The sequence below is a fragment of the Emys orbicularis genome, chromosome 1, assembly GCF_028017835.1.
Source record: "Emys orbicularis isolate rEmyOrb1 chromosome 1, rEmyOrb1.hap1, whole genome shotgun sequence".
In the NCBI taxonomy this organism is placed as follows: domain Eukaryota; kingdom Metazoa; phylum Chordata; order Testudines; family Emydidae; genus Emys; species Emys orbicularis.
Window position 1 is genome coordinate 23607624 of NC_088683.1, and position 24705 is coordinate 23632328.

General features: G+C 38.7%; 1 protein-coding gene across 4 annotated transcripts in view; it reads left to right on the forward strand.

Moving 5' to 3' along the window:
• The window catches only part of CACNA2D1 (calcium voltage-gated channel auxiliary subunit alpha2delta 1), a 677013-nt gene that overhangs the window by 375941 nt on the left and 276367 nt on the right, over positions 1-24705 (forward strand). For all 4 annotated transcript variants that reach the window (XM_065420204.1, XM_065420229.1, XM_065420221.1 and 1 more), the window contains exon 6: positions 19457-19586. In XM_065420204.1, the coding sequence (XP_065276276.1) occupies positions 19457-19586 (130 nt within the window). The remainder of the gene's footprint in view (positions 1-19456; positions 19587-24705) is intronic.

Consider the following 24705-nt stretch of genomic DNA (forward strand, 5'->3'; position numbering starts at 1 on the left):
CTTCTGCTCTACTCTGCGCTGATTAGGCCTCAACTGGAGCATTGTGTCCAGTTCTGGGCGCCACATTTCAGAAAGGATGTGTACAAACTGGAGAGAGTCCAGAGAAGAGCAACAAAAATGGTTAAAGGTCTAGAAAACATGACCTATGAGGGAAGATTGAAAAAAATGGGTTCATTTAGTCTGGAGAAGAGAAGACTGAGAGGGGACATAACAATTTTCAAGTACATAAAATGTTTTTACAAGGAAGAGGGAGAAAAATTGTTTTTCTTAACCTCTGAGGATAGGACAAGACTCAATGGACTTAAATTGCAGCAAGGGAGGTTTAGGTGGGACATTAAGAAAAACTTCCTATCTGTTAGGGTGGTTTTGCACTGGAATAAATTGCCTAGGGAGGTTGTGGAATCTCCATCATTGGAGATTTTTAAGAGCAGCCTGTCAGGAATGGTCTAGATAATACTTAGTCCTCTCATGAGTGCAGGGAACTTGACTGGATGACCTCTCAAGGTCCCTTCCAATCCTATGATTCTATGCTCCATGTGTAACTTGTGGGGATTTGTATTTGGGTTGGTATTATCTACTGGTTTTCTGTTTGTCTGGGTATTACAGTGCAAACAGCCAGAGCATATAGCAACAATTAACATCAGCATGAACCGATGAGTTAAAGTTTCTACAGAGTTAAACATTTAGGGTACTAAATATTTCTATTAACAACACTGGAGGCTAGTAAAATTGAGGAGGGGGAGATGGGACCAGCCAAGAGCATGCTGCAAACAGTACTAGAATTGGACTAGGGATAGCTGAAGACAGCAATGCATTATGAGATGGAATTAGGATTCAGGTGAAGGCTGTATATGGTGCAGGACAAAGACATGAGGATCAGTTAAAGAACTCAAACTCGTAACTATCCAAATTCAATTGGTTTTAATGTTAGTTTTATAGCTAAATACCAGTGAAGTACTTTGAGAATTTAGCAGTTTGTATTTGCTGGGGATCTGGTCAATGAATCATAGAAAAAAAGGGAGTTCTGCCAATTTTTTTTTCAGTAAAAGCAGGATTGGGCTCTAGATTGGAGCTTTGGTTTGACATCTATCTGTTGCATATCCTAATTTATCCAAAATGCTTTGGGCTAGAAACCTCACAAGATCACACATTCTCAGCAGACGTTCAACAAGACTGGGCATACTTTTTTTTAGATTGCATTACATCTGGTTGAATACCTCATGGGATCTCAGTACAACCAGTTCCAAGGAAGATAGGAAATACAAAGGGAATTGTGCTTTTGTTTTGTTTTATAATAAAAATAATCAAATGGATCTTTTCTGAACTTCCAAAAAGGTTTAGATTTGGTTTTAGACGAAGTAACAATTTATTTTATTCAGATCAAGTCATCCACTCCTGGTATAGACTATCAATTACCACACTACCAAAGCCAAAGACACTTCAGCAAAATATTAGGCATGAGCAGAGAGGCAGAAAAAGAAAGACAGAAGGATCAACCACAAAATGTTGCCAAAGCTCATGCAAATGTTAGAAAGAGACACAGGAACTTTCTGGAGAAGTCAGCTGAAGTCTAGTTTGAAATTGTTGAAGGAGTTGAACAATGGGACTCTTCACATAAAAATTTCACAGAATTAAAAACAGTTAAAATGTGATGAACACAAGATGTATCTAATGCTGAAACAGGTAGTCACCGTCAAAAAGTCATATCTCAGGGGTAGGCAGAAAAATGACTGGTGGTATTATTTTATGGTCTTTTTTTTTTGCCCAGAATCTTGGAGCGAGAACCACACAGGACAAGATGATGTACCCCCATCCCATGAGCCCCCATCCTTCCCTCAGCAAGCCATCTATGTTATGGGTTATATTGTGGTGAGGAAAGCAAACTCCATGAGTTTGCCTGCAGAGGCCGGGAATGGCTGGAGCCTTGACTCTGCCTCACCAACAAACCAATTAGCTCAGCAAATCCTGATTGGGACTTGCTTGCTACTATGAAGTATATGATAAATAATGATGTCAGGGCATCTTGATCTGAATATAGTAAGGATACAGAATGGTGACCCACAGCCCTTACTTTTCAGTCTCATTGTGCACCATGCTGTTGTCAGTGTGCCCAATCAGCTTACACAATTTGGCCTGGAAAATGTAAAGCACTCTGGACTTGGCGAGAAAGGGAATGAGTAGACCTGTGAACGAGAGCCAGGAGGAAGATAGCTGGCTGCCAGGATAGGCAGTGCCAGCAGAAAAGATACTGCCAGTGAAGCAGGCAATGCTTTTATCTCCAGTGCGTAGGAATTGGTTTTAATTATATAAAATGTATCATGAAGAGAACTTCATCAGTCTTGCTAGTTGCGTTGTGACTGTCCCAACTCAGATCTGCAGATAATTGTCTTGCACTTTAGTGGATATACTATCATGTGTGGTTGGGAAGACATGTTGTGATTTAAAGGTTATGGTTTGTTAAGTTGTGTTTTACGGGAGTAAACTGTGACTCTCAGAGATGAGATGGTGATTCTTCTATGGCTATGGTGTATTAATCCTGAGGTCCGCGCAGTGTGCAGAGGCGGTCAAAAAAGCAAACAGGATGTTAGGAATCATTAAAAAGGGGATAGAGAATAAGACTGAGAATATATTATTGCCCTTATATAAATCGATGGTATGCCCACATCTCGAATACTCCGTACAGATGTGGTCTCCTCATCTCAAAAAAGATATTCTGGCACTAGAAAAGATTCAGAAAAGGGCAACTAAAATGATTAGGGGTTTGGAACGGGTCCCATATGAGGCGAGATTAAAGAGGCTAGGACTCTTCAGCTTGGAAAAGAGGAGACTAAGGGGGGATATGATAGAGGTATATAAAATCATGAGTGATGTGGAGAAAGTGGATAAGGAAAAGTTATTTACTTATTCCCATAATACAAGAACTAGGGGTCACCAAATGAAATTAATAGGCAGCAGGTTTAAAACAAATACAAGGAAGTTCTTCACGCAGCGTACAGTCAACTTGTGGAACTCCTTACCTGAGGAGGTTGTGAAGGCTAGGACTATAACAGCATTTAAAAGAGAACTGGATAAATTCATGGTGGTTAAGTCCATTAATGGCTATTAGCCAGGATGGGTAAGGAATGGTGTCCCTAGCCTCTGTTTGTCAGAGGATGGAGATGGATGGCAGGAGAGAGATCACTTGATCATTGCCTGTTGGTCCACTCCCTCTGGGGCACCTGGCATTGGCCACTGTCGGTAGACAGGATACTGGGCTAGATGGACCTTTGGTCTGACCCGGTACAGCTGTTCTTATGTTCTTATGAACTGCTATACAGTTAACTAGAATAAAGGGACGATAGAGTATGGCTGGGTTAAAGTGGGTCTGTAGTCTCTCCATAATGTAAAGTGTTGAGCCTTTGAATGACACTATAGAATCAGGACCTAAACTTGCTATTGAGTTTTGCCTGAGAAAATTTTTAACAGTGGACTTTAAAGGGGAAATTGTCTCACACAAATTTGTACATAATTAGGCTTTGTGCAGGGAACGCTGTTTTTGTTTTGGAGAATGGGATCCAGCAATCCACAGGGGGCTGCTAAGCTTCAACTGAGACTTCTGTAGCTGCTTTTCCAGGCTACAAACTGAAAAACGGACTGCAGGTGGTGTGCACCACTATGCATGGGCTCGTTTCTACTGGATCCATATAAGTTTTGGATCAGTAGCCCCTCCATATTGGCCTATACGGGATCAGCATAGAAACCCCTCTCAGTGGTGTAAATGTTATGTAGACGCGCCAACTACTGCGCCTCTGCTTCAACATCTCTGAGAATAAGGGCTATGCATCTTGCTCTCCACACCTGGGAGAGTTTCACCAATAATTAACACCTTTCAAAAGTTGTCATTTCTGTCTCTCTCAAGTCTGTTTTGTCCAAACACCAGGATAATCTTACACATCAAAGGAACATAACATCCTTGTTTACCTGCTGTTGAAATTCCTCTATGTACATCTACATTCATCTTTTCAAAGGGGCAGTTTGTGCTCCGTCGGCACTTGCCTGTCTTAGAACGCCTACAGTTATTGTGTAAATGTCTAGCTCTAGCACCTTTTCCCAGTGTAGTCTGAATTGCTGATAAGCTGCTGTCTAGTCAGGTGTAATTGCTGCTGCAATTTAGTACTTTCATATCAGCTCTCCTTTGATTGCTGCTATACACTTTTAATTTGGTTGAAATGATCTTATTCCTCAAAATCATTGCTCAACATCAGTTGTCCTGTTTCTCAGCTGTGGGAATCATGCCTATGAATTTTAGTCTCCTGCATCTCAGACTAAATTGCTACTGGCTGTTAGGAAAACCGTGCTTAATCTTTTGTTATTAAGTAAGCACACTCCAGGCTTTTGATGCACCATTTAAAATAAACAAAAAGGTTCTTACTTGCAAACATATTATTTACTATACTGTTGGGAGAGGAAAAATCTGACCTAATAGATCCGCATTTTTATTATACTTTTTACATGGTTTTGCTTTGGAAGATGGCAAAAATCTTTTAGTTAGTTTCTATTTTTAAAAATCAAAGTTTTCAACATATACAGTAAATTCAGCTAGCTAAAGCGTCACTTTGATTGTTGGGAAAGATAAGCACATTGCATGTGTCTCTTGAAAAATAAATAGATTAAATCCTGAATTTCTACCTGGATGACTTCAATATCCAATTTTAAACCTTGAAAATAATTGTTTCTGATAAGCCCTAAATTCTCTATGCTTTTATATTAGGGCTGTCAATTAATTGCAGTTAACTCACACGATTAAGTCAAAAATAATTAATTGCAATTAATCACAGTTTTAATCACACTTGTAAACAATAGAATACCAATTGAAATTTATTAAATATTTAGGATGTTTTTCTACATTTTCATATGTATTGTAATTGAAATCAAATTGTATATTATTTTTATCACAAATATTTGCACTGCAAAAATGATAAACAAAAGAAATAGTATTTTTCAATTCCCCTCATAGAAGTACTGTAGTGCAATCTCTGTCGTGAAAGTGCAATTTACAAATGTAGATTTTTTTTGTTACATAACTGCACTTAAAACCAAAACAATGTAAAATTTTAGAGCCTGCAAGTCCACTCAGTCCTACTTCTTGTTCAACCAATTGCTCAGACGAACAAGAGTGTTTACATTTGCAGGAGATAATGCTGCCCGCTTCTGCTTTACAATGTCACCTGAAAGTGAGAACAGACATTCTCATGGCACTGTTGTAGCCGGCATTGCAAGGTATTTACATGCCCAGATATGCTAAACATTCATATGCCCCTTCATGCTTCAGCCACCATTCCAGAGGACATGTTGATGATGCTTGTTAAAAAAAAAAAAAGTTAATTAAATTTGTGACTGAACTCCTTGGAGGAGAATTGTATGTCCTCTGCTCTGTTTTACCCACATTCTGCCATATATTTCATGTTATAGCAGTCTCGGATGATAACCCAGCACATGTTCATTTTAAGAACACTTTCACTGCAGATTTCACAAAACGCAAAGAAGGTACCAGTGTGAGATTTCTAAAGACGGCTACAGCACTCGACCCAAGGTTTAAGAATCTGAAGTGCCTTCCAAAATCTGAGAGGGATGAGGTGTGGAGCATGCTTTCAGAAGTCTTAAAAGAGCAATACTCTGATGCGAAAATTACAGAACCCGAACCACCAAAAAAGCAAATCAACCTTCTGCTGGTGGCATCTGATTCAGATAATGAAAGTGAACATGCATTGGTCCGCTCCGCTTTGGATTGTTATCGAGCAGAATCCGTCATCAGCATGGATGCACGTTGCCTGGAATGGTGGTTGAAGTATGAAGTGACATATGAATCTTTAGTGCATCTGGCATGTAAATATCTTACTACGCCGGCTACAACAGTGCCATGAGAATGCCTATTCTCACTTTCAGGTGACAATGTAAACAAGAAGCGGACAGCATTAACTCCTGCAATGTAAACAAACTTGTTTGTCTGAGCGATTGGCTGAACAAGAAGTAGGACTGAGTGGACTTGCAGGCTCTAAAATTTTACATTGTTTTTATTTTTGAATCCATGTTTTTTTGTACATAATTCTACATTTCTAAGTTCAACTTTCATGATAAAGAGAGTGCACTACAGTACTTGTGTTAGGTGAATAGAAAAATACTATTTCTTTTGTTATTTTACAGTGCAAATGTGTCATCAAAAATAAATATAAAGTGAGCACTGTACACTTTGTATTCTGTGTTGTAATTGAAATCAGTGTATTTGAAAATGTATTCTATTATTGTTTAACAGTGTGATTAATCTTGATTAATTTTTTAATCTCTTGACAGCCCTATTTTATATACATTATTGGAATACAGTCTGTTCCTAAGCATTAGTGATAGCAATGACCATATTGTATGACTGACTTCAGGGCCATACCTACAAATATGTATGTGAGTAATTTTAAACAGATGAGTGGACCCACTAAACTCAGTGGGACTATTCACATCAGCAAAGTGACTCTGTGCATACGAATTTGCAGGTTTCAGACCTTTCTAATAGGCCATCAGTCAGTTTGGGATAGTTTCATCTTCAAGACACTAAACTGGGACTTCACTAACCTGTGTTTTACCACAGATTTACTATATAATCTTCAACAAATTACATACAAACTTTCTAAAGTGACCATTGATTTTTGTCCATTCTTTTGAAAATTGTGTCCTTAAACCTCTCTGCCTCAAATTTTCCATCTGTAAAATAGTGTTGTGAGTTTTACTTCATTAATGTTTTGCAGGCCCACATATTGCACTTATGAATACCATGGAAATGTCTATAAAAAAATAAACCATTTGTCAGTGAGTTTAGCATCAAAGTTTCCTTGACAGCTAGAGATTACAAAATGCTGACATATCTGAAATTGTTCCATTAAAAAAATTAGTTGCTATTCTGATTTATTGCTAATTGCTGTATCCCTATCAACTTCTATTTTTAACAAAAAAAGAAAAATTATGTAATTTTTTCAATAATGTATTGCTAAATGATTTCTTAGCCCTCAAAATATTTTTACCAAATAAAATATTTTGTGGCTAATAATAAACTAGTCATGGAAATGATATATTCTCTTTTTTGATACAAGTAATACATCTGTTATTATGAAGCGCCACGTAGGTTTAGGTATAGACTGGTAGATGGGAATATTGGGTTCTATTCAGAGTACTGCCAGAGTTTTGCCAGTGACTCACTTTGTGAACTTAAGCAAGCTACTTAGGGTAACGTGCTCAAACTTAAAATTAAACTTTAAACCAGGGGTAGGCAACCTATGGCACGCGTGCCGAAGGTGGCACACAAGCTGATTTTCAGTGGCACTCACACTGCCCGGGTCCTGGCCACCGGTCCGGGAGGCTCTGCATTTTAATTTAATTTTAAATGAAGCTTCTTAAACATTTAAAAAACCTTATTTACTTTACATACAACAATTGTGTAGTTATATATTATAGACTTATAGAAAGAGACCTTCTAAAAACGTTAAAATGTATTACTGGCACGCAAAACCTTAAATTAGAGTGATTAAATGAAGACTTGGCACACCACTTCTGAAAGGTTGCCGACCCCTGCTTTAAACAATTAAGTTTTAAGTACTTGCACCAAATGGCTTTGTGCCTTAAATTTACCTATTGTCCAACTGGTAAGGATGCCTAGCTCATAAGGAGCTTTAATTGGACCTGCATGGGGATTTTCCATCAGAAAACATTCAGACGGAAAATGCCCTTTTTGTAAAAATTGAAAGGGTCATCTTGAGTTTCTCAACTGCAAATTTAAAAAAAAAATCATCAAAATGGTTGAAACATCACATGTCAATGTTTTCTAAACTAAAAATTGTGGGTTTTCATTTTGAAGTGACTTTAATTTAGACATTAATTGATACTAAAAAAAGGCTTTTTTTAAAAAGAAAGCGGTCAAAACAAAAACAGAAATTATCCAACAAAATATTTCAGGTTTTACTAGAAACAATTTTTGGGGGTTGTTGTTGTTTTTTTTTTTCAAAGTTTTCCCCCCGATTTCAACTTTGTCCCAATTTGGGATGGGAAAAAATGTCAAAATCTCATGGGATGGGAAAACTGTTTCTTGCCCAGACCTATTTAACATTGAGTTCTCTTTTCTGTTGTTGTGATAATCTTGGACATATAAAAAAGAGCTAGTATGTCACTTTAGCACTAAGTCTGCAACTGTGATCAGGAGCAAAATGTTCAAAAACCACTTAAATGACTTAGGAGCCACAGCTTATTCCCAAAAGTGACGTAGACACTCCAGAGCCCAATTCCCATGCAACCCATTAGTTATGGGAATGATACATCTCATGAGACTTAGGCTTTTGAGGCCCAGATCCATAAAGGTATGCAGGCCTTGCTCCACTCAACCTTCCAGCCTAGTGGAATCTTCAGGTCCAAATTAGGTGCCCGGACTCCCTATAATATTCACGGAGAGAGTAGGATGCCTAAGAAAGCGATCCTCAAAGCCAGGTAGCTGCGTGCATGCCACCTAAGCTAGCCAGGAGTGAAATGCTGAGGAGCTCAGTGGGGAGATGTGAGGGGCTTAAGCGGCTGACTTGGTGCGTCTGGTAGATTGTCAGGAGATAGGCGCCTCTGTCTGCTTGCGAACTTATCCAAGTCAAGCTAGCCGCTTAGGTAGCCCATATTCTAGCAGCTGAAATTGTGTCTCTGCATCTCACTCTGTCGCCAGCTTGAGTGAGGGTGCCGAGGTGCTTGTTAGCTGTGGGGCAGTGTTGGGGCTGAGGTGGCTTTGTGAATAATGACTGGCAGAAACTTAGGCACCTACAGGGTTTGGCAGCAGCTGAGCACCAATTTTGAGACTGTCACTGGTGCCTAAATAGGAGATTTAGGCACCTAAATACATCCAAGGCTTAGAACCTGAGTGCCTAAGTCCTTTTTGGAAATGGGACTTACGGTGCTTACTGTAAAGGTTACCCTAGGCCTTATTTGAGCCATGCAAGTAGAAATAGATCATTGCTCCCTCCTACGACTATTTAAGGGCTAACCATAATCTAACCTATTGTAAATCAGCAGCTGCAATATACTTTTAAACAGCCCTAGTTCTTGCATAACTGTTAAATATGTGTTGTATATTAACAATTCTTCATTGACATTTTATGTAATGCAATTTTTCAGCTGCTAGAAAATTGCTAAATACATGTAGAAGGCTGTGACAAAAGTGTAAATGGTTTTAATCTTTATTTGTGTATGTGTGGGTGCGAGTGTGAGTGTGAGTGGGGGACTATATGCCTTTATTCAGCTACAGTAAAATTCTGAATACAATCACATACTTCTGTCTACTGCAGGCTCTTGATAAAGCTCTGGCAAAAAAGAATGATTGCATAAAATAAAAAACACATTCTGCTCTGAATTTAATCACTGATACTTATTAAAACAATTTGTTAGACAATGTAGACAAGTCTGACCCTAAGCACCCCATGTATGGGCTGCATTGCAGCCCAGAATGTGACAAAAAGTTAAACCTAAGAATATGGTTAGTCAGACCGCATGACTCAGGAGGTGGGAAGATGGTCTTTCCATCTGCAGAATGGTCAATCTGTCATATTCCATGAGTTCTTAATTCATTTAAAATATACATTGAATTATTTTCAGTGCTTTTAATGTTGCTCTATTCATCTTAAATACTTGTTTAAATTAACTACTGCATGCCAAAAAGAGAGTAGATTATTAAAAACAGTGAATCAAGCTTTTACATTTAGGTAATTGTTTTGCAGAGGGTTTTTTAATATCTTGATTTAATATAAAACTGCAGTATGCTATCAAATTTTTAAAAAGTCTGGATAGGATAATGTTTATTTGAATAATTATTAGGGCTGGTCAAATTATTTATTATAAACTACTTATTTGGCTTTTCGTCCTTTATTTCTGTTTGTATATTGTTCTTGAAAAGATCCCAATTTGAATAAATTTGTTCATTATACTGAGTTGTTCAGTAAATGATCTATGCAAGCAAATTTCACCCTACGGATAATTTGCAGATTGTTGATTTTCACCCGTTATTTGATATTCATTATTCATCTAAAGTCAAATGGTATTCTTACAGGTCCTTGATTGGCTGGACTATCCTTTATTTATTTTTTGAACCCACCTGAATCTAGTAATATTGTATCATGAAATGAATTTTGTTTTTTAATTGACTGAATCATGGCTCCAGGTTTGAAATTCACTTTCCTAGAACGTACATGAGAACAAAACTTTGCTTGTAGGAGTGTTCATGAGAACTCAGACCAAAAGAGATTACAATCGTGGTGTAACTGGGTGCACTCACCTCATGTGCTTGCCCCCTGGCTGGGTGTGTGTCTGCAATTCTCTCAGCTTATGGTGACCCCATCAGATGTTTCTCAGGCGGGTTTCTGTGACTCAGCCCTCCGGCCCAGTGACACACAGTTCGTAGGTATCCAAACCTATTAGACCCCTTCCAGGGTAACAGGGCCTGTCTCAATGGTCTCTGTCCTGTCCTTGTATGTAGCCCTATCCCTGGGCTCAGTGATCAGTCAGCCCTTCAATCTCAGCCCCTTCTGAGCTGCCTTTCAAAGCCATTTCTCCCCTCTCTTAGGGAGCCATCTCCTTTGATCCCAGCCCTCCAGCTGAGCCACCACCCAATATTAGTTCATTAGATCTCCCTCCGGGGTATTTCAAAGTTCAGTAATTGTTGACCCCCATCAGGGCATTCAGTCCCCTCTCTGGGCCTGGTACAACTTCCTCCTCAGGGAGCCTGTGCCTGGTGGGTGGACCCAGGCCCATGCACTACTCCATGCCCCAACACAGGGATCCTATAAATAGTAGTCACCTGCTGCTTTTCTTTAAGTCTGCTGCTGCTACTGTTCCCTGGGCCACTTCCCATGTGGCCCCTTCACCTTCACCCTTACCTCAGGGCAATCTTTTTTTTTGAGTCCCCAGCAGCTAGCCAGGAGCTCCGTCTTGCTCTCCCGGTCCCTGCCAGGCACTGCTCTGTCCCTGGTACTGCAGCTCCTTCAGCCAGCCAGGAACACCATTCTTGCTCTTCCAGCTCCAAGCAGTAACCGAACTTCTCTAGCCCTGCAGCCCCTTTTATATGAGCCTGCTGGTCCCTGATTAGCTGCTCCCCTACAGCTCTTCTGTAGGCCACCCGGAGGACTCACCTCAGCATGGTGCCTCTGGGCCTAGTACACCCCATCACACATGGTCAAACCTAAATCTTATTTGAATTTCCATAAATTTTGAAAAATGTTCCCACTCTAAACCCAGCTCATATAATTGGGTGTTAATTGTTTTCAGGGGCAGATTTGAGGGGTGGAGGATTGCATGTAATAATCATAAAACTTGAAGCCCTATCTGAGAATAATATTTGTGTTACAAATCTATTTTAAAAAGCCAAAACAAAACAAAACAAAAAAAACCCCAACTCTGAGATTTAACAGCAGGTAACTCTGAAAATTCTGGGCACCTAAAATTTGACTGGATACTTATTTCATTTAAAAGGAGAAGACATTTTAATGGTGTTCATATTACATAATGGCTTATGCTAATAATATTTTTCTTTAATGCATAAATGTGTCAATTAAAGGATACTGTGAAAATTACCACACATGCCACTCCCTGCAAAAGATTTGGATATGATCTTATGTTTCTCTTTATTTGATTAATAAAACATATTTGTTGAGATTTAAAAACTAAGTAATAGACACATCAATATATTATATGAATAAGTGCATTAGGAATTCTAAAATAGTGCTATTTATTATCTATTTATTATCTCCATGTTTGTGGACTTATAGGAGTAAGCCATTTTGGCTAAAACAAGAACCACTGAGAATTCTCAACTCTAAATTCAATCTGAACTGAAATTGTATTGAAAAAAGTGTATTTGTGTATTTGTTTATTCATTTCAATTCTCATAAGCTTTTCATTTCTTGGCTCTAGCAGCGTACGAATGTGAGGATAAAAACAACTCTTGAGGCATCCAAATGGAGCCAGGAGCTCTGGACATTTCTCAATTCTTTTCTTTCAAAATTTCCAGTTTTTGTCTTCTGACCAAAGAAGTTCAGAGAACTTTTTTTTTCCCCACAAATGATCTGGATTACTCAAACTACTAAACAATTGGAGGTGTACCTATCAATAGCCTCTGAAAATCATTTTATTTCCAAAACAGACTATAAATATATACATTTAAGCTGCATTTTAAATGATTACAAGGCAGCCTTTAGAATTTCCTTTTATGATGCAGCATATTGCATGATTTGTAGTAAAAGTATACGGATTCTACCTATCTCTTGGTTGCCTATCTCTGTGGTATGCGAGCTCTCAGATTGTATTAAATATCTACATAGCTCGCCTTTGTCAGACTACATAGAAGTCACTGTGATTTACTCATGTGCTTAAAGTCAGGGACATGCTGAAGTGTCTGCTTAATTAGGGCCTAAGGGCTGGATCTTGCAAACTCTTGCTCCTGATATTTATTGTTGTTGTCATATATTATTCATACTGTGACTGTGCCAAGAAGCCCAAGACAGGTTTTGGTCCCACTGTACTAGGCTTTGTACTAACACCTATGAAGAAAGGACCTGAAATAATTTATAGTTATAGGCCTTAATCCTACAATTGATCGGGACGCAGACATACCTGCCTGGGCCCCATTGAAATCAAACAGGGTGAGGTAAATTGCAAGATCAGGGCCTAGGAAGTCAATGGCACATTTCTCTTGAGTAAGCAAAACGTGCATGGAAAAGATTTGCAGAACTGGCCCAGTTTCAGACAGACCGTATAATTCAGGCCAATGTTGAGCAGTCAGTGTCATTACACATCTGTATGAGTGCATGTGTATCTACTGGATTATCACTGGAAAAACTTTCTAGAAAAAGTGGGTATGAATTAATGGTCTGATGGAGAATGAGAAGCAAGGAATTCCAAGCGTTATCTGTTAGCATGGTAGAAGCCATCAAGATGAGTGGATCAGAAATGCAAAATGAGCATATAGGAGGCTGAGACGGTTGGAAGGAGCATAACAGTGAGATAGATTGAAAACCACTGCTTTATTTCATCCTCTCTTTCATTTGTGGACTCTAAACAATTTTGCATCGAGGTGCGGACGCCCTTGGGAATCTTAGACCTAGTCTGCAGACCTCCAGAGGTCCACGGCTCATAGGTTGAACACCACTGTTCTGTGGTAAAGACAACCTTCCGTGGACCCCTTAGACGTAGTCTGTGGACAGACCACAGGTTGAAAGCCACTGAAATAAAGAAAGATGTTGGTAAGAATTAAGTGAAGCAGAAGCTTGAAAGTGAAGATGGAAAACTTGTGCAAAGCATGAAGACTTCTACGGGAAGAGAGAAAGAAGAGAGTGACACAGAATAGCACCATTTACTCCTCTAAATTCATAACACCATTCTTATGATTGAATCCAATCTGTGATGTTACTCATAAATAAGGAAGTTTTGCAGCCATACAAAACATATTCTCTAGACAGCAAAATCATGTGAAATTATTAGGTATGTCAATCCCTGTCCATGCCACACAAGCACAACAATTGTCTGGAATTATAATTTGTCTTTGGTTTGGATGTGCATCTGTTTAGCAGCTAGTAAAGCTATTTCCACCTTTCATAGCATAATCTACCCTGTGCCATTTGGCACCTGTGTTAAATCTTCAAGAGTAACTTTCTTGGTGTGCATCTGTAAGTAATCTGCCAAAAGAAAACAATTCAAGAGTAATTTTTGTTTTGTTTCAGTTACATGGTATTTTTCAAACTGCAGTTCTATTTTTCAGGCTATCTGTTGCTAACAGCTACAGGAAGCAGGAATCAAAAATATTTTAATGTGTTTATGGAAGGATTTTTTGGTTTATCACCCTCTTAATGCAGTCTACTGGATTTTTGCTGGAATACAGCATAAATTCTTATACACAGATCTTAAAATTATAAGAAAATTTAATAGCAGAGGGGAAAATAAATCTGCTCGCCTTCCTGTTACTATCATGATGAAAGAGGAAATTATATTTTACTCCCCTATCTAAAACAAATGAAACTTAAAAGTAGTCAAAACCTCAACCCACTCTCCACAGGTGAGTGGGAAAAAGTTTTCTAAAGGTGTTTGTCTATATCTGTAGTTCTGTAGGTTTGTTTTCTCGATCGGTCTCAGTGCCACCCATTACCATAATATCTGAGCACCTTATGTGCCTGAATGAATTTGCATTCACGATACCTGGGTGAAGTAGGGAAGATAGTATCTCTAGTTTACATATGGGTTACTGAGTCACATAGGCCCTGATCCACACAGGGACTTAGGCGCCTAAACCTCAGATTTAGATGCCACTGCAATCCACAAAACCCCCATTTGAATGCTGCGTAACCCTGCCTAAACTCACTAAGCACCTAAAGTTTCACTGTAAAAGTCTCTATATGGTTACGTTTCTGTCTCCAGGCATGCATGCAATCTCTCACTCTAGACATCCAGATGCCTAAAACCCAACATAATCTTCAAACCAGGGAGAGATAGGTGGGAGAACAACTATCTACCTGCAGATTGTGGTCCATTCAAAATCCAGCTGGAGGAGTTTGTGGTGGCTCCCTTATAACCTTTACTCACTGGTTAGAGCACTCACTCAGGGTGTGGGAGACCAGGTTCTAGTTCCCCTTGACCTGATAAGGAGAGATGATTTCAGTACAGTCTCCCGTCTCTCAGGTAAGCACCCTAACCAGTGGGCTATGAGAGATTCTTATGCTGGCTCCCACATTCTCTTCTGTTGAAGCTGTTCCACTGTGGAAAAATAATTCAACAGTCATTGGGTCCAAGATGAGTGAGAATGACTCTGTTGCTGGGTGGTCAGGGCATTCACCTGGGTGGTGGGAGACAAGGAGCCAGTCCTCTTGCTCCTATGACCATTTAATTGTGTTTCCCAAATGGAATAGCTTCAACAAGAGAGACTGAGGAAGAGCCATATCAGAATATCCCATAGCCCACTGGTTAGGGCCACTTTCCTTAGAGGTGATAGGATTTGAACAGGAATCTTTCTTCTCATCAGGCAGAGGGGAAATTAACTCAGGTCTCCTACCTTCCAGGTGAGTGTTTTAACCACTGGGCTGAAAGTGATAAGGGAGACACCACTGTTTCCTCCTCCAGCATTTCTTGCAAGAACAGCTGACACAGCCAAGTGTGCCTGATTCCGAGAGGGATTCCCAGCTGTAGATCGCAAGCAAAGATAGACACCTACCTGCAGCACAGTCTTAGGGACCTAACTTTGTGGTAAGAGTGGGGTTTAGGATACACCATTCTCATTGGTATCTCCCATTGGTTAGCTTAGGTGTCTCCCTGCCTAACATGCTGGTTTTTGTGGATACCATTCTTAAGCACCTATCTCTCCCCAGGCATTGTATAGGGAGTTAGGCTCCTAACCCAGGGTTTGTGGATTCCAGTGATTTTTCACAGTGCCTAAAAGTTAGGTGTTGCAACGCTCCGTGTTATAACCAACGTATACATGTCTTTGTTATTCCAGGTCATAGAGTTTAAGGGCCTGATTGTTGGGTGGGGGGAATGGGGATGTAGGGGTGGAGTCTCCAGTTTACTTCAGATCAAGCAGTAAGCAACTTGGTCAAGGTCACAAAGAAGGATTATGGCAGAATCCACATTTCCTGAATCCTAAATAAATACTTCAGTCACAACATCCACGGCCCTCTGTTCTGGTGCTGAACTGTGCATGCATGAGGGAAAAATATATTTCTTAAAGTTAATGTCCTAAACTGGTACAAATGTGAATTGAAAGGAGAAACGGATGGTATCTGCTAAACAGGGCAGGGAGAAATTGGTCTGGAGATTTATTTCAGAGAAATAAGTGAGAGATTTTGCTGACTGTCAGTGGTAGTAAGAATGTAATTCAATAAGTGTAGGCCGAGTTCGAATAGATGGAAAATTAATCTTCAGCTTCTGTCTCCTGTGGGATTTTTCTGTGCCATTATTGATTGCATTTCAAGCTCCTGCCTCAAGAGAGAAATTGGTTGGAGTTAGATTTTAATTGTATTCACAGGCTACATTAGATTACTTTCCTTCACAATATATGTGCTTTGTGGTATGTTTGTGAAAACAAAGTTGGTCTGGATATTAAAAATTTAGCCAATACATTTTAGTCTATTGATAGAAACATAATTCTTAGTTCTCTCATTGTTGTTGTGTGATTAATATGTTAATGAAAATACACTGTTTTTTTTTTCTGTCTTGGTCAGTGTTACACTGAGTCTATATTATTCTAATTAAGATATATTTTTCAGGGGGAACTGGTAAATTCCTATTAATTACTGAGAAACCATTATGACAACTGGATTTTGTCAATTAGTGACTAGGAGTGAAATTCACCCAGTTTGGAAGGACCCAGGCACCATTTAAACCACTTGGTGCCGGTAGATTGTGGACGGGAGATAGGCAAATTTGTTGGGCAATGGGGTCTGGGTTGTACCCATTGTCATCACAGTGGCTCTCTATGCCAGCCCAGTTAAGGTCAAAAGTAGGCTCTTGAAGGCAGGCTGCTGGTGCATTCTATGTGAATCCTTTGGGCCCAGTCCCTTGCATCAGGGGGCCACAGAGACCATGATCATAGCCATGCATGTGGGGAGGGAATCTAAATGAGTTGAGGGAAGTGAGTGAATGAACTATCAGATCTATGTAGTTCTCCCTTTGGGCCCATGGAGCATAGACAGAAAAGATCACGTACCCTGGCTTGATGATCTCTACAGCAAGAGTTCTCATCTGGGGGAGGAGTGCTGGTAGGAGTTTCAGGGGGTCTTTGGGGCTAGAGCTTGTGTGAAAGCATAAGGCCCCTGTGTGATAGCTCAACGTGGGAGTGGACCTGCAGGTGCCATGCCAGGTGGGTGGGAAGTGGGCAGGCTAACTCCCCCTCTATCCCAAGAGAATAATAGGGGAGGAACAAAGAGAGATTACCTCGCCTAGAGAACCCTCTGGGATGTGTGCCTTTCCCCCCTTGGCAAGATGCAATCATCTGAGCCTGTATTTGCAATCAACGATTCTAATATGTCTTACTCAGAACTGAATTGAATCCTTACAGAAAAGAGATTGCAGAGATTCATGTTCAGCGGAATACGGAGTTTTTATAATCCTTCCAGTCAAATATGAAAGCTCGCTCTTGGGAGCACTACTTTTATGGAAAACAGACTATAGTGAAGCTTTGAAATAAAAAAACTACGCAAACTCAAAACAAATAATCTTTGTCGAGAAAGAGGGGAAACACTACATGGTTCTGGCATTTTATAGTGGTAATGTGGCTTGACGGCCCCCAGAATTCTTTTCTGAGCATGTCAACATAGAGTTTGAGATTGTTAGTGCTGATCTCCCAAATAAATGACAGTGCTACGTATTTTTGGTGATTTGTTTAATCAAATGGTGTGCAGGCATGAGAGAAATTTTCTCACATCAACAACCTGTTGGGATCTCATTTACAGAGTTAGTCTAGCTCATTAGTTTGGACAGCATGAGGCCAGAAAATAACTTATGACCACCACACCAAAATTTGCTAACTGTTAGGCGGCATTTCAGACTTGGAAACACTTACACTGCCCTGTAATTGAAAAGCAAGAATTATGGTAAAACATTAATTGGGCCAAATTACATTGTGTCTAGAGCGATGTTAATGTTCCATCATTTTGAATCATAAACAAATACAGTAATCTATAAACAATCACTGATTTTGTATCTAGTATGATTGTTTAAAATCTAGATATAACACCAAGAACTTCTTACTGAGACTCCTGTTTTCTTAAGGGGGGGTGGATAGTGTGTTAAACTGAAATGTGTTATGCAACATTGTGCAGATGTATCCTACTCTATCTACTTTCCTGATTTTAACGCTAAATTCCATCACACACAAAAAAAGAGAAACTTCTATGTACAATGTAGAAGGGCTAGACTGTAAACAATTTACAGTTGCTGACATATGTTAGTCCATTGGCCTTAAGTCCATTGGACTACTTGTGAAGGTAAATGCTGATCAATGTGAATATGTCACCATCTGGCCCTGAATAGGGACTAAGGATTATAACGTGTTCTACACATTTTACCTATTCATGTAAATTCTGACTCAGGCTTATGTGGATACCCAGGTCAGACAGGAGTGTTAGGAGCCTCCTGACATCCTTGCACTGCCTGAAGAGAGACAGACAGAATCACTCTTTCTGCACTTAGGCGATCATAGGACTGCTGCCCCTACTGCTCCCCCAAAGAGGGTGAGTGGAGGAGGCAAGAACATGGTTGTTTCTCTGCTCTGGCTTTTCAGAGAGCTGTCAGTTGCATGCCATAAAAATAGCCAGTATTGGGCTGCCCAGACTCTCTTCCCCCAGGAGCTCTGGCAGACATTCTGTCTTCCAAAGTGCAATACCTCCCAGCTTTCCTGCTGGAGCAGTGAAACGTCACACTACCCTGTATTAGGCTCAAACCTTTAACTAGTACTGCATTAGGACAAGTGGTAGGGCAGCTAATGAGATGATAGCAGGGGGTTGGACTAGATGACCTCCTGAGGTCCCTTCCAACCCTGATATTCTATGATTCTATGATATTTCAATGACTATGATATTTCAATCAAGCCATCCTATGGTTGCCTTGATATTTGGTTGAGTATGATTAAATACTACAGTGATGGACAGCATAGAAACGCATCACTAATAATCTAAAGACAGTTATGTTTGACTGGTTAAAATCTGTATTATTCTTAAACACATAATATATCTTACAAAATCAGTGTCTTTGTGTATAATACTAAAAATAACAATATAGTGATACTTTATTTTTATATTTATTATTGCTGTTCCAAGTAGTTAACTGTTATGGTGAGTTTAAAAAAAAATCCTGTGACTACTTATATCATGTTCATTTCCTTTTTTTCTCTTGTTATAGGCCAAACGAGCTGTTTATGTAAAATCTACTTATGAAATGTACAATGTTGTAGCAATTTAGGATTTGCAATCTGCAAGATAATTTCCTAATAGGAATATGGAAATAAATCGTATTTACACTTTTCCACCTACAGCTTTAGAATGAGCTTGTAGCTCTAATTAATTATGAATAAGTGTCATGCAATAAAATTAAATGCTCTTGCATTGCATTGTGTGTGTATGTGTTTTCCTTATATATATTAAATATGAATCTTGGTGTATAGTGCTGGTTTCACCTTTTTCTTATGTCAGTTTTAATACCATTGAGTTTAATGGGGGATCTCTTGGTTAAAACCAGTGCAAGAGAGGATTGTGTGTGTGTGTGTGTGTGTGTGTGTGTGTGAGAGAGAGAGAGAGAGAGAGAGAGACATATACACACACCTAGCTATTAGAGAAAGATTATGAGTCTATTCTGTGCCAAGAGGTAAATGTGAATAAAATCGTTCTTAACATAAAATTTAATATTTTATCCTTTCAATGTTTTTCCTTTAAAGTCTGAAAAGAACGAGACTGAAACTGGAAGCCAGAAAATCAGACCAGTGTTTGAAGAAGATGCTGTTTTTGGGCGACAAATATCTTACCAGCATGCAGCAGTCCACATACCAACAGATATTTATGAAGGCTGTAAGTAGCATGTGAACACATGGTTTTATAATTATAATAAACTTATTATGTGCACCCCATTCATAAAAGTAAATAGATAAGTGTGCCTATTTTTCATTTATGTTCATATCTTTTTGAATGCTTTTCTTTTAAAGAGCTTCACATATGGTACATTAGGCATGATATTCCTATTATGAGCTAGAAGAAGCCTTATTTAGTTAGACTATCAACTATGTGAGAGAGGTAAAGATCTGCTGAGAGAAGATCTGAATTTGAGAAATGGATCAGGGAGCAGGAACTGAGAAAGTAAATTCTTGTGAATGTCCTAATTTTCTCATCCATTCACTCTTTGTGCTGTTTTCTCATTTAAACTATTCTCGACAGCTCTTCCTTAGATGGTTTCAGCCTCAGGCAGAGATGAGCACTGAAAACATCTGAAGTATTCCAAAAGCATATACAGTTCATTGAAATAGCATGCTGTTCAAGATGGTAGTACTTGTATTGCATGTAGCTTATCTAAAGCACTTTTTGGTAGACCAGACCTTTAGCAGAGAGTGTTGAATGAGTTCTCTTCAAACTGAGCCAGTACAGGAAACAATAGCCCTCAAGTTTCCAAGTAAGTAATTACAGCAACCCAAAATTCAGTATTAAATTGTCTCTCAGAATATTTTCTTGCATGAAACTTCATAAAAAGGTACGATATGGAGTAGGAAGACACAAAAGAGATGCTACACACACATAGAAGTGCCTGCAAAATTATAAAAGGAGGGGTCTGTCTTTTAGTTCTGTAGTTAGCACTACTCATTTTTATTCTGCAGACTTTTCTAGTCTGCCAAAATCTCATCAACAGGAATGAGACTCTAATCTGACCTGTATTTCTTTAAAATTCAAAGCCATCATTGTGTATCTGCATCTGTAAATGACATAGGAGTGAAAATGGAAATGTCAACAGGATTGGGGAGGGGAGAATCATAATGACTGGTATTCCTCATATGGTGTGTCTGAATGACACAGATTTAGAGGATTATTCTGGGATTCTGACTTTAATAAATGCTAAAGTTCATTTTAATTGAAGGATTAAAGTGAAGACAACAGCCATTTCCTTGCCTTATTTTTAGATCTTCTTACGTTTAGCCTAAAATTTTATGAGAAATCATATTGTTCCCATCACTGGGAGACTAATTTTTTTAATGCTCTATGAATTGAGATGTGATTTGTGGTCACAGGAATATTTAAAGGATCTGGATCTTGTGTTAAGGTTCTAGGCAGGATTTGTAAAAGGCATGTATATCCCATAGAAATATTTCTAAAGTAATTTTACTAGCAAATTGTCTGTTTAATCTAAAGGGAAAAACCTGTCACTTCCATAGCGCAGGTATGACTTTCGTATTTAATGAAATGGATCTAAAAGATTAAAATGTAAATACTTTATGAGAGAGGACTGTTTCATGACTTGTGGTAGATGCGGTTCATGAGAAATTCATGATTTTTTGACACTGGCCATCACATTAAGTGCCAGAATAAACTGCCTGGTGATACGACTTTTGATTTAGATTCAGAGAAGAGGAAAGTCTTCAAACCTGTCAGATTTCATTCTCTGTCAGCAACCCCTCCACACACACACTCACTACAGGGTAATAACATGTAACTTTGACTTATAAAGTTACAAATTAACTTTATTTTTGGGCCCCAACTTGTAATAAATTTTATAACTCTTGCAAGTTACAGATTTCATATTAATGAGAACGGAAAACAGCACCAGATTTATTTTTTGGTGACAAAAGACTGTAATATCTGGAATGTAGCAGACAAGTTTGGACAGTCATGTATCAACAAATACTGTTTTTAACACTAGGATATAATTCTTTATCAAAAGCAAATTTCTTCAACAACAAGAACATTTTCTTTTTTGTTCATAACCGAAGGGAGAGTGATAACATATTTTTCAAACTGATGTTAATTCATCATCTTGCTGTTCAAATGAATCAAACTGCTGTTTTCTTCCTCAGCTTTTGGTGCCCATTACATAACGAATGGTTGTACAGTTTGAGAACAGTTTGATTTGCAGCTCCTTGACCATACTAGACTTCTTGCAAACTGTCATAAGGGGCAATTGCAGTGAATACCTCTGAAAAACAGTGGGTGAAACATAATTTACAAGTTTTAGAGTCTGAGATCAAATACTGAATTATAGCTTGGAAAACAGGGTTAGGCTTTTTTAATGTTTTTTTCTTATATATCTGAGGGGTGGGAGGGTGGGATATACAATTGGATGTTTATATCTCACAGAACAATCTTAAGGATAGTTCTCTTGAATCCTCTCCTCTCTGTGGAGATTTGCCTGTGCAGATCCCATCTCTTGACATACCATACACTTGGCATCACGAGCTAGAAACAATGGCAGTGAGGGACAGGTACGTTTCTCCTTATGGGTCTGAATATTCATTGAGGTCTTTTGACCATAGCTTCACCTATCTTCAGTTCCTTTCTTGATGCCTAAAGTGTGGGCTTTAAAATCACTGATTCCTCACCACAGATATTGTATTGGCTTCCTCGTATTACAATCAGCCTTGCTTAGGGGTGATACGTAACTGCATCTCACCAGGAGCAGATGGGAGAACAAATTTGTAACTGCCAAGAATTACAATTCACTCCTGTTGGTGTGGATAGGGAGTAAGTTTTATGCCATCTCTTTTTGTGGAAAAGCTTACTCCTTGCTATGTGATGAGGGGCACATCCAGGTCACTGCTCGCCATTCTACATCCCTTCCCTGCACACGTGCTTGCAGAAGGGAATATCAGGGAAGTGGTCTGTGCTCTTGTACCTGCAGTCTGAATGGGGTCAAGCAGGAACATAAGGGGAGCCTTAATCTCAATTTCTTGCCTGCATGGCAGAGTATGGACTGGCAATCTTGCCAAAAGGGAGGTCTTGGGTCAGCCTGGCTAAAACTGACACAAACCAGGCCTATAATCTTCAGCATTTTTTAGGGTTCCATTTAGGTCTCAAGATAAAATCAAAATTCTGTTCAAAACAAAAAGGGCCCCGGAATCAACTTTCTGCTACATGTTTTGGGAAACAGACATGTGTCTCCTGTTAACAATTACATACGTTTCATGACTAATTCCTATACAAGGCACTGGAACTTTACCCTTCTCCTCTCTAAGCATATGAGTGGAACTGCAAGCCAAAATCGAGCCAAACTTCAGCATAAGGCAAGTAAGGTCAGTTGCTTCAGGGATACCACCCTCAGTTGCTCTCACAGTTTGCAGCAAATGGCAAATTGTGTGAGTCAGTCATAGGTCCAGTTAAACCTCTGTACTGGTGTTGTTGCAGACTTTGGAAAAGGTGCTAGATGAGGTACCAATGCAGATACTTTTTATAATCATTCCTGCTTCAGTTGTATTAAATGTTCACCCTAAGTTAAATGTTTATAAATTTTCAGCAATCAAGACTGCCATCACTTCATTATCTAATTAGTTCCAAAGAGTTGATAAAAGTGACAAATCGACACTGCTTACATACAAAAGCAACAAAGAGCTTTTCAACATACTGACATCACTTTAAATAAGTCTAGGCAGCTTCTGGTAACCCAGTAGAGAATCTCCTCCCAAATGTTTGAGAGCAATGATAAATAGTTATGAGTTTTCAGATGATTGAATTAGTTTGGTGAAATATTTGCTATGCATTTTTTTTATCCTGAATGGATTTGGTATTTTAAGGTGCATTCTTTTTATTGGTATAGCAATCTAAATTCTCCTGTCTCTTTTAAAGAGTGAAGGTGAAGACCTGGCCCCATTGAAATTAATGGGAAAACTCCTATTAACTTTACCCAGAGATTTCCCCCACAGAATGAAAATATATATAACATGTTTTTTTTATTTCAATTCTTACCTATAATGGAATATGCCAATGAGCTCAAGCATGTTGTTATAATAATAATTAATAATTAATTAATATTTATTTATTATTTTCTGATGGAGATCTTCTGATAGTAATTCCGATGGTATTTGCTGCTGTCATGAAACATCAGCTACTGATGTGACATTATAAAATAATATATTGGTAAGATTTAGTGCATTTTTGGCCTGGAAAAGAGTAAGTCTTTAAGAACAATCTGAAAACTATCATTTTGAGGCCTTGGTAATTATGACATCCATATCCTTAAAAAAATAGAATGTGCACATGATCCATAGGTGGTTAGATGCCTGGAATATGCCAAGTTACAAGTTTGTTAGGAAAATTATTCCTTAGAAAGAAACGTTAAGGCCATTAGGGCAGGTCCTATATGTATATGTAAGATAGTCCATATGTAGGATAGATTCCCCTGTCAACAAGAATACCAAAAGACTGGAAAAACCCATTTGGTTTTTATTCTCATAATATCCATATGTGGGTAGTAAGTAAGGTTTATTTCAGGAAGGGTCTGTTATATTAATAAAGGATTTTATAAATAGGTTGGAATGCTACATCTTATGGATTTTAAAGAAGACCAAGGGAGTACACCTCTACCTCAATATAACGCTGTCCTCGGGAGCCAAAAAATCTTTCCGCATTATAGGTGAAACTACGTCATATTGAACTTGCTTTGATCCACCAGAGTGTGCAGCCCCCCCCCCCCCAGAGCACTGCTTTACCGCATTATTTCTGAATTCGTGTTATATCGGGTCGCGTTATATCGAGGTAGAGGTATATTAAAAATTTCCTGTGCGTCATTGTAAATATTTTAAAGAGGTAATAAATGCATACAATATAAGGTGTTTTTTCTTCTAGGCGAGACAATTTTCTTTTTAGAATTATTTTGTTGTGTCTATGAAAGTGATAAAGATTCATGCTATCAAACTCAAATTGTGGTGATAACATAATAGGGATATTAGTATTCCAGTGTTCACCTTTTGTGGGGTAGAAAAGGGTAATTTAAAATTGTTGGACGCGAAGTAATTTTATTTTAAAAATTACTGTCCAGAGAAACAAGAAATGGTAGGCCAGCTCTTACTACTTGTTTCTTTTACTGCCAAATCAGGGAAAACCAAAATCAAAATATGCACCGTTGTTGTAGCCATGAGAGTCCCAGGATATTAGAGAGACAAGGTGTCTGAGGCAATATCTTTTATTGGACCAACTTCTGGTTGAATTGGTAAGT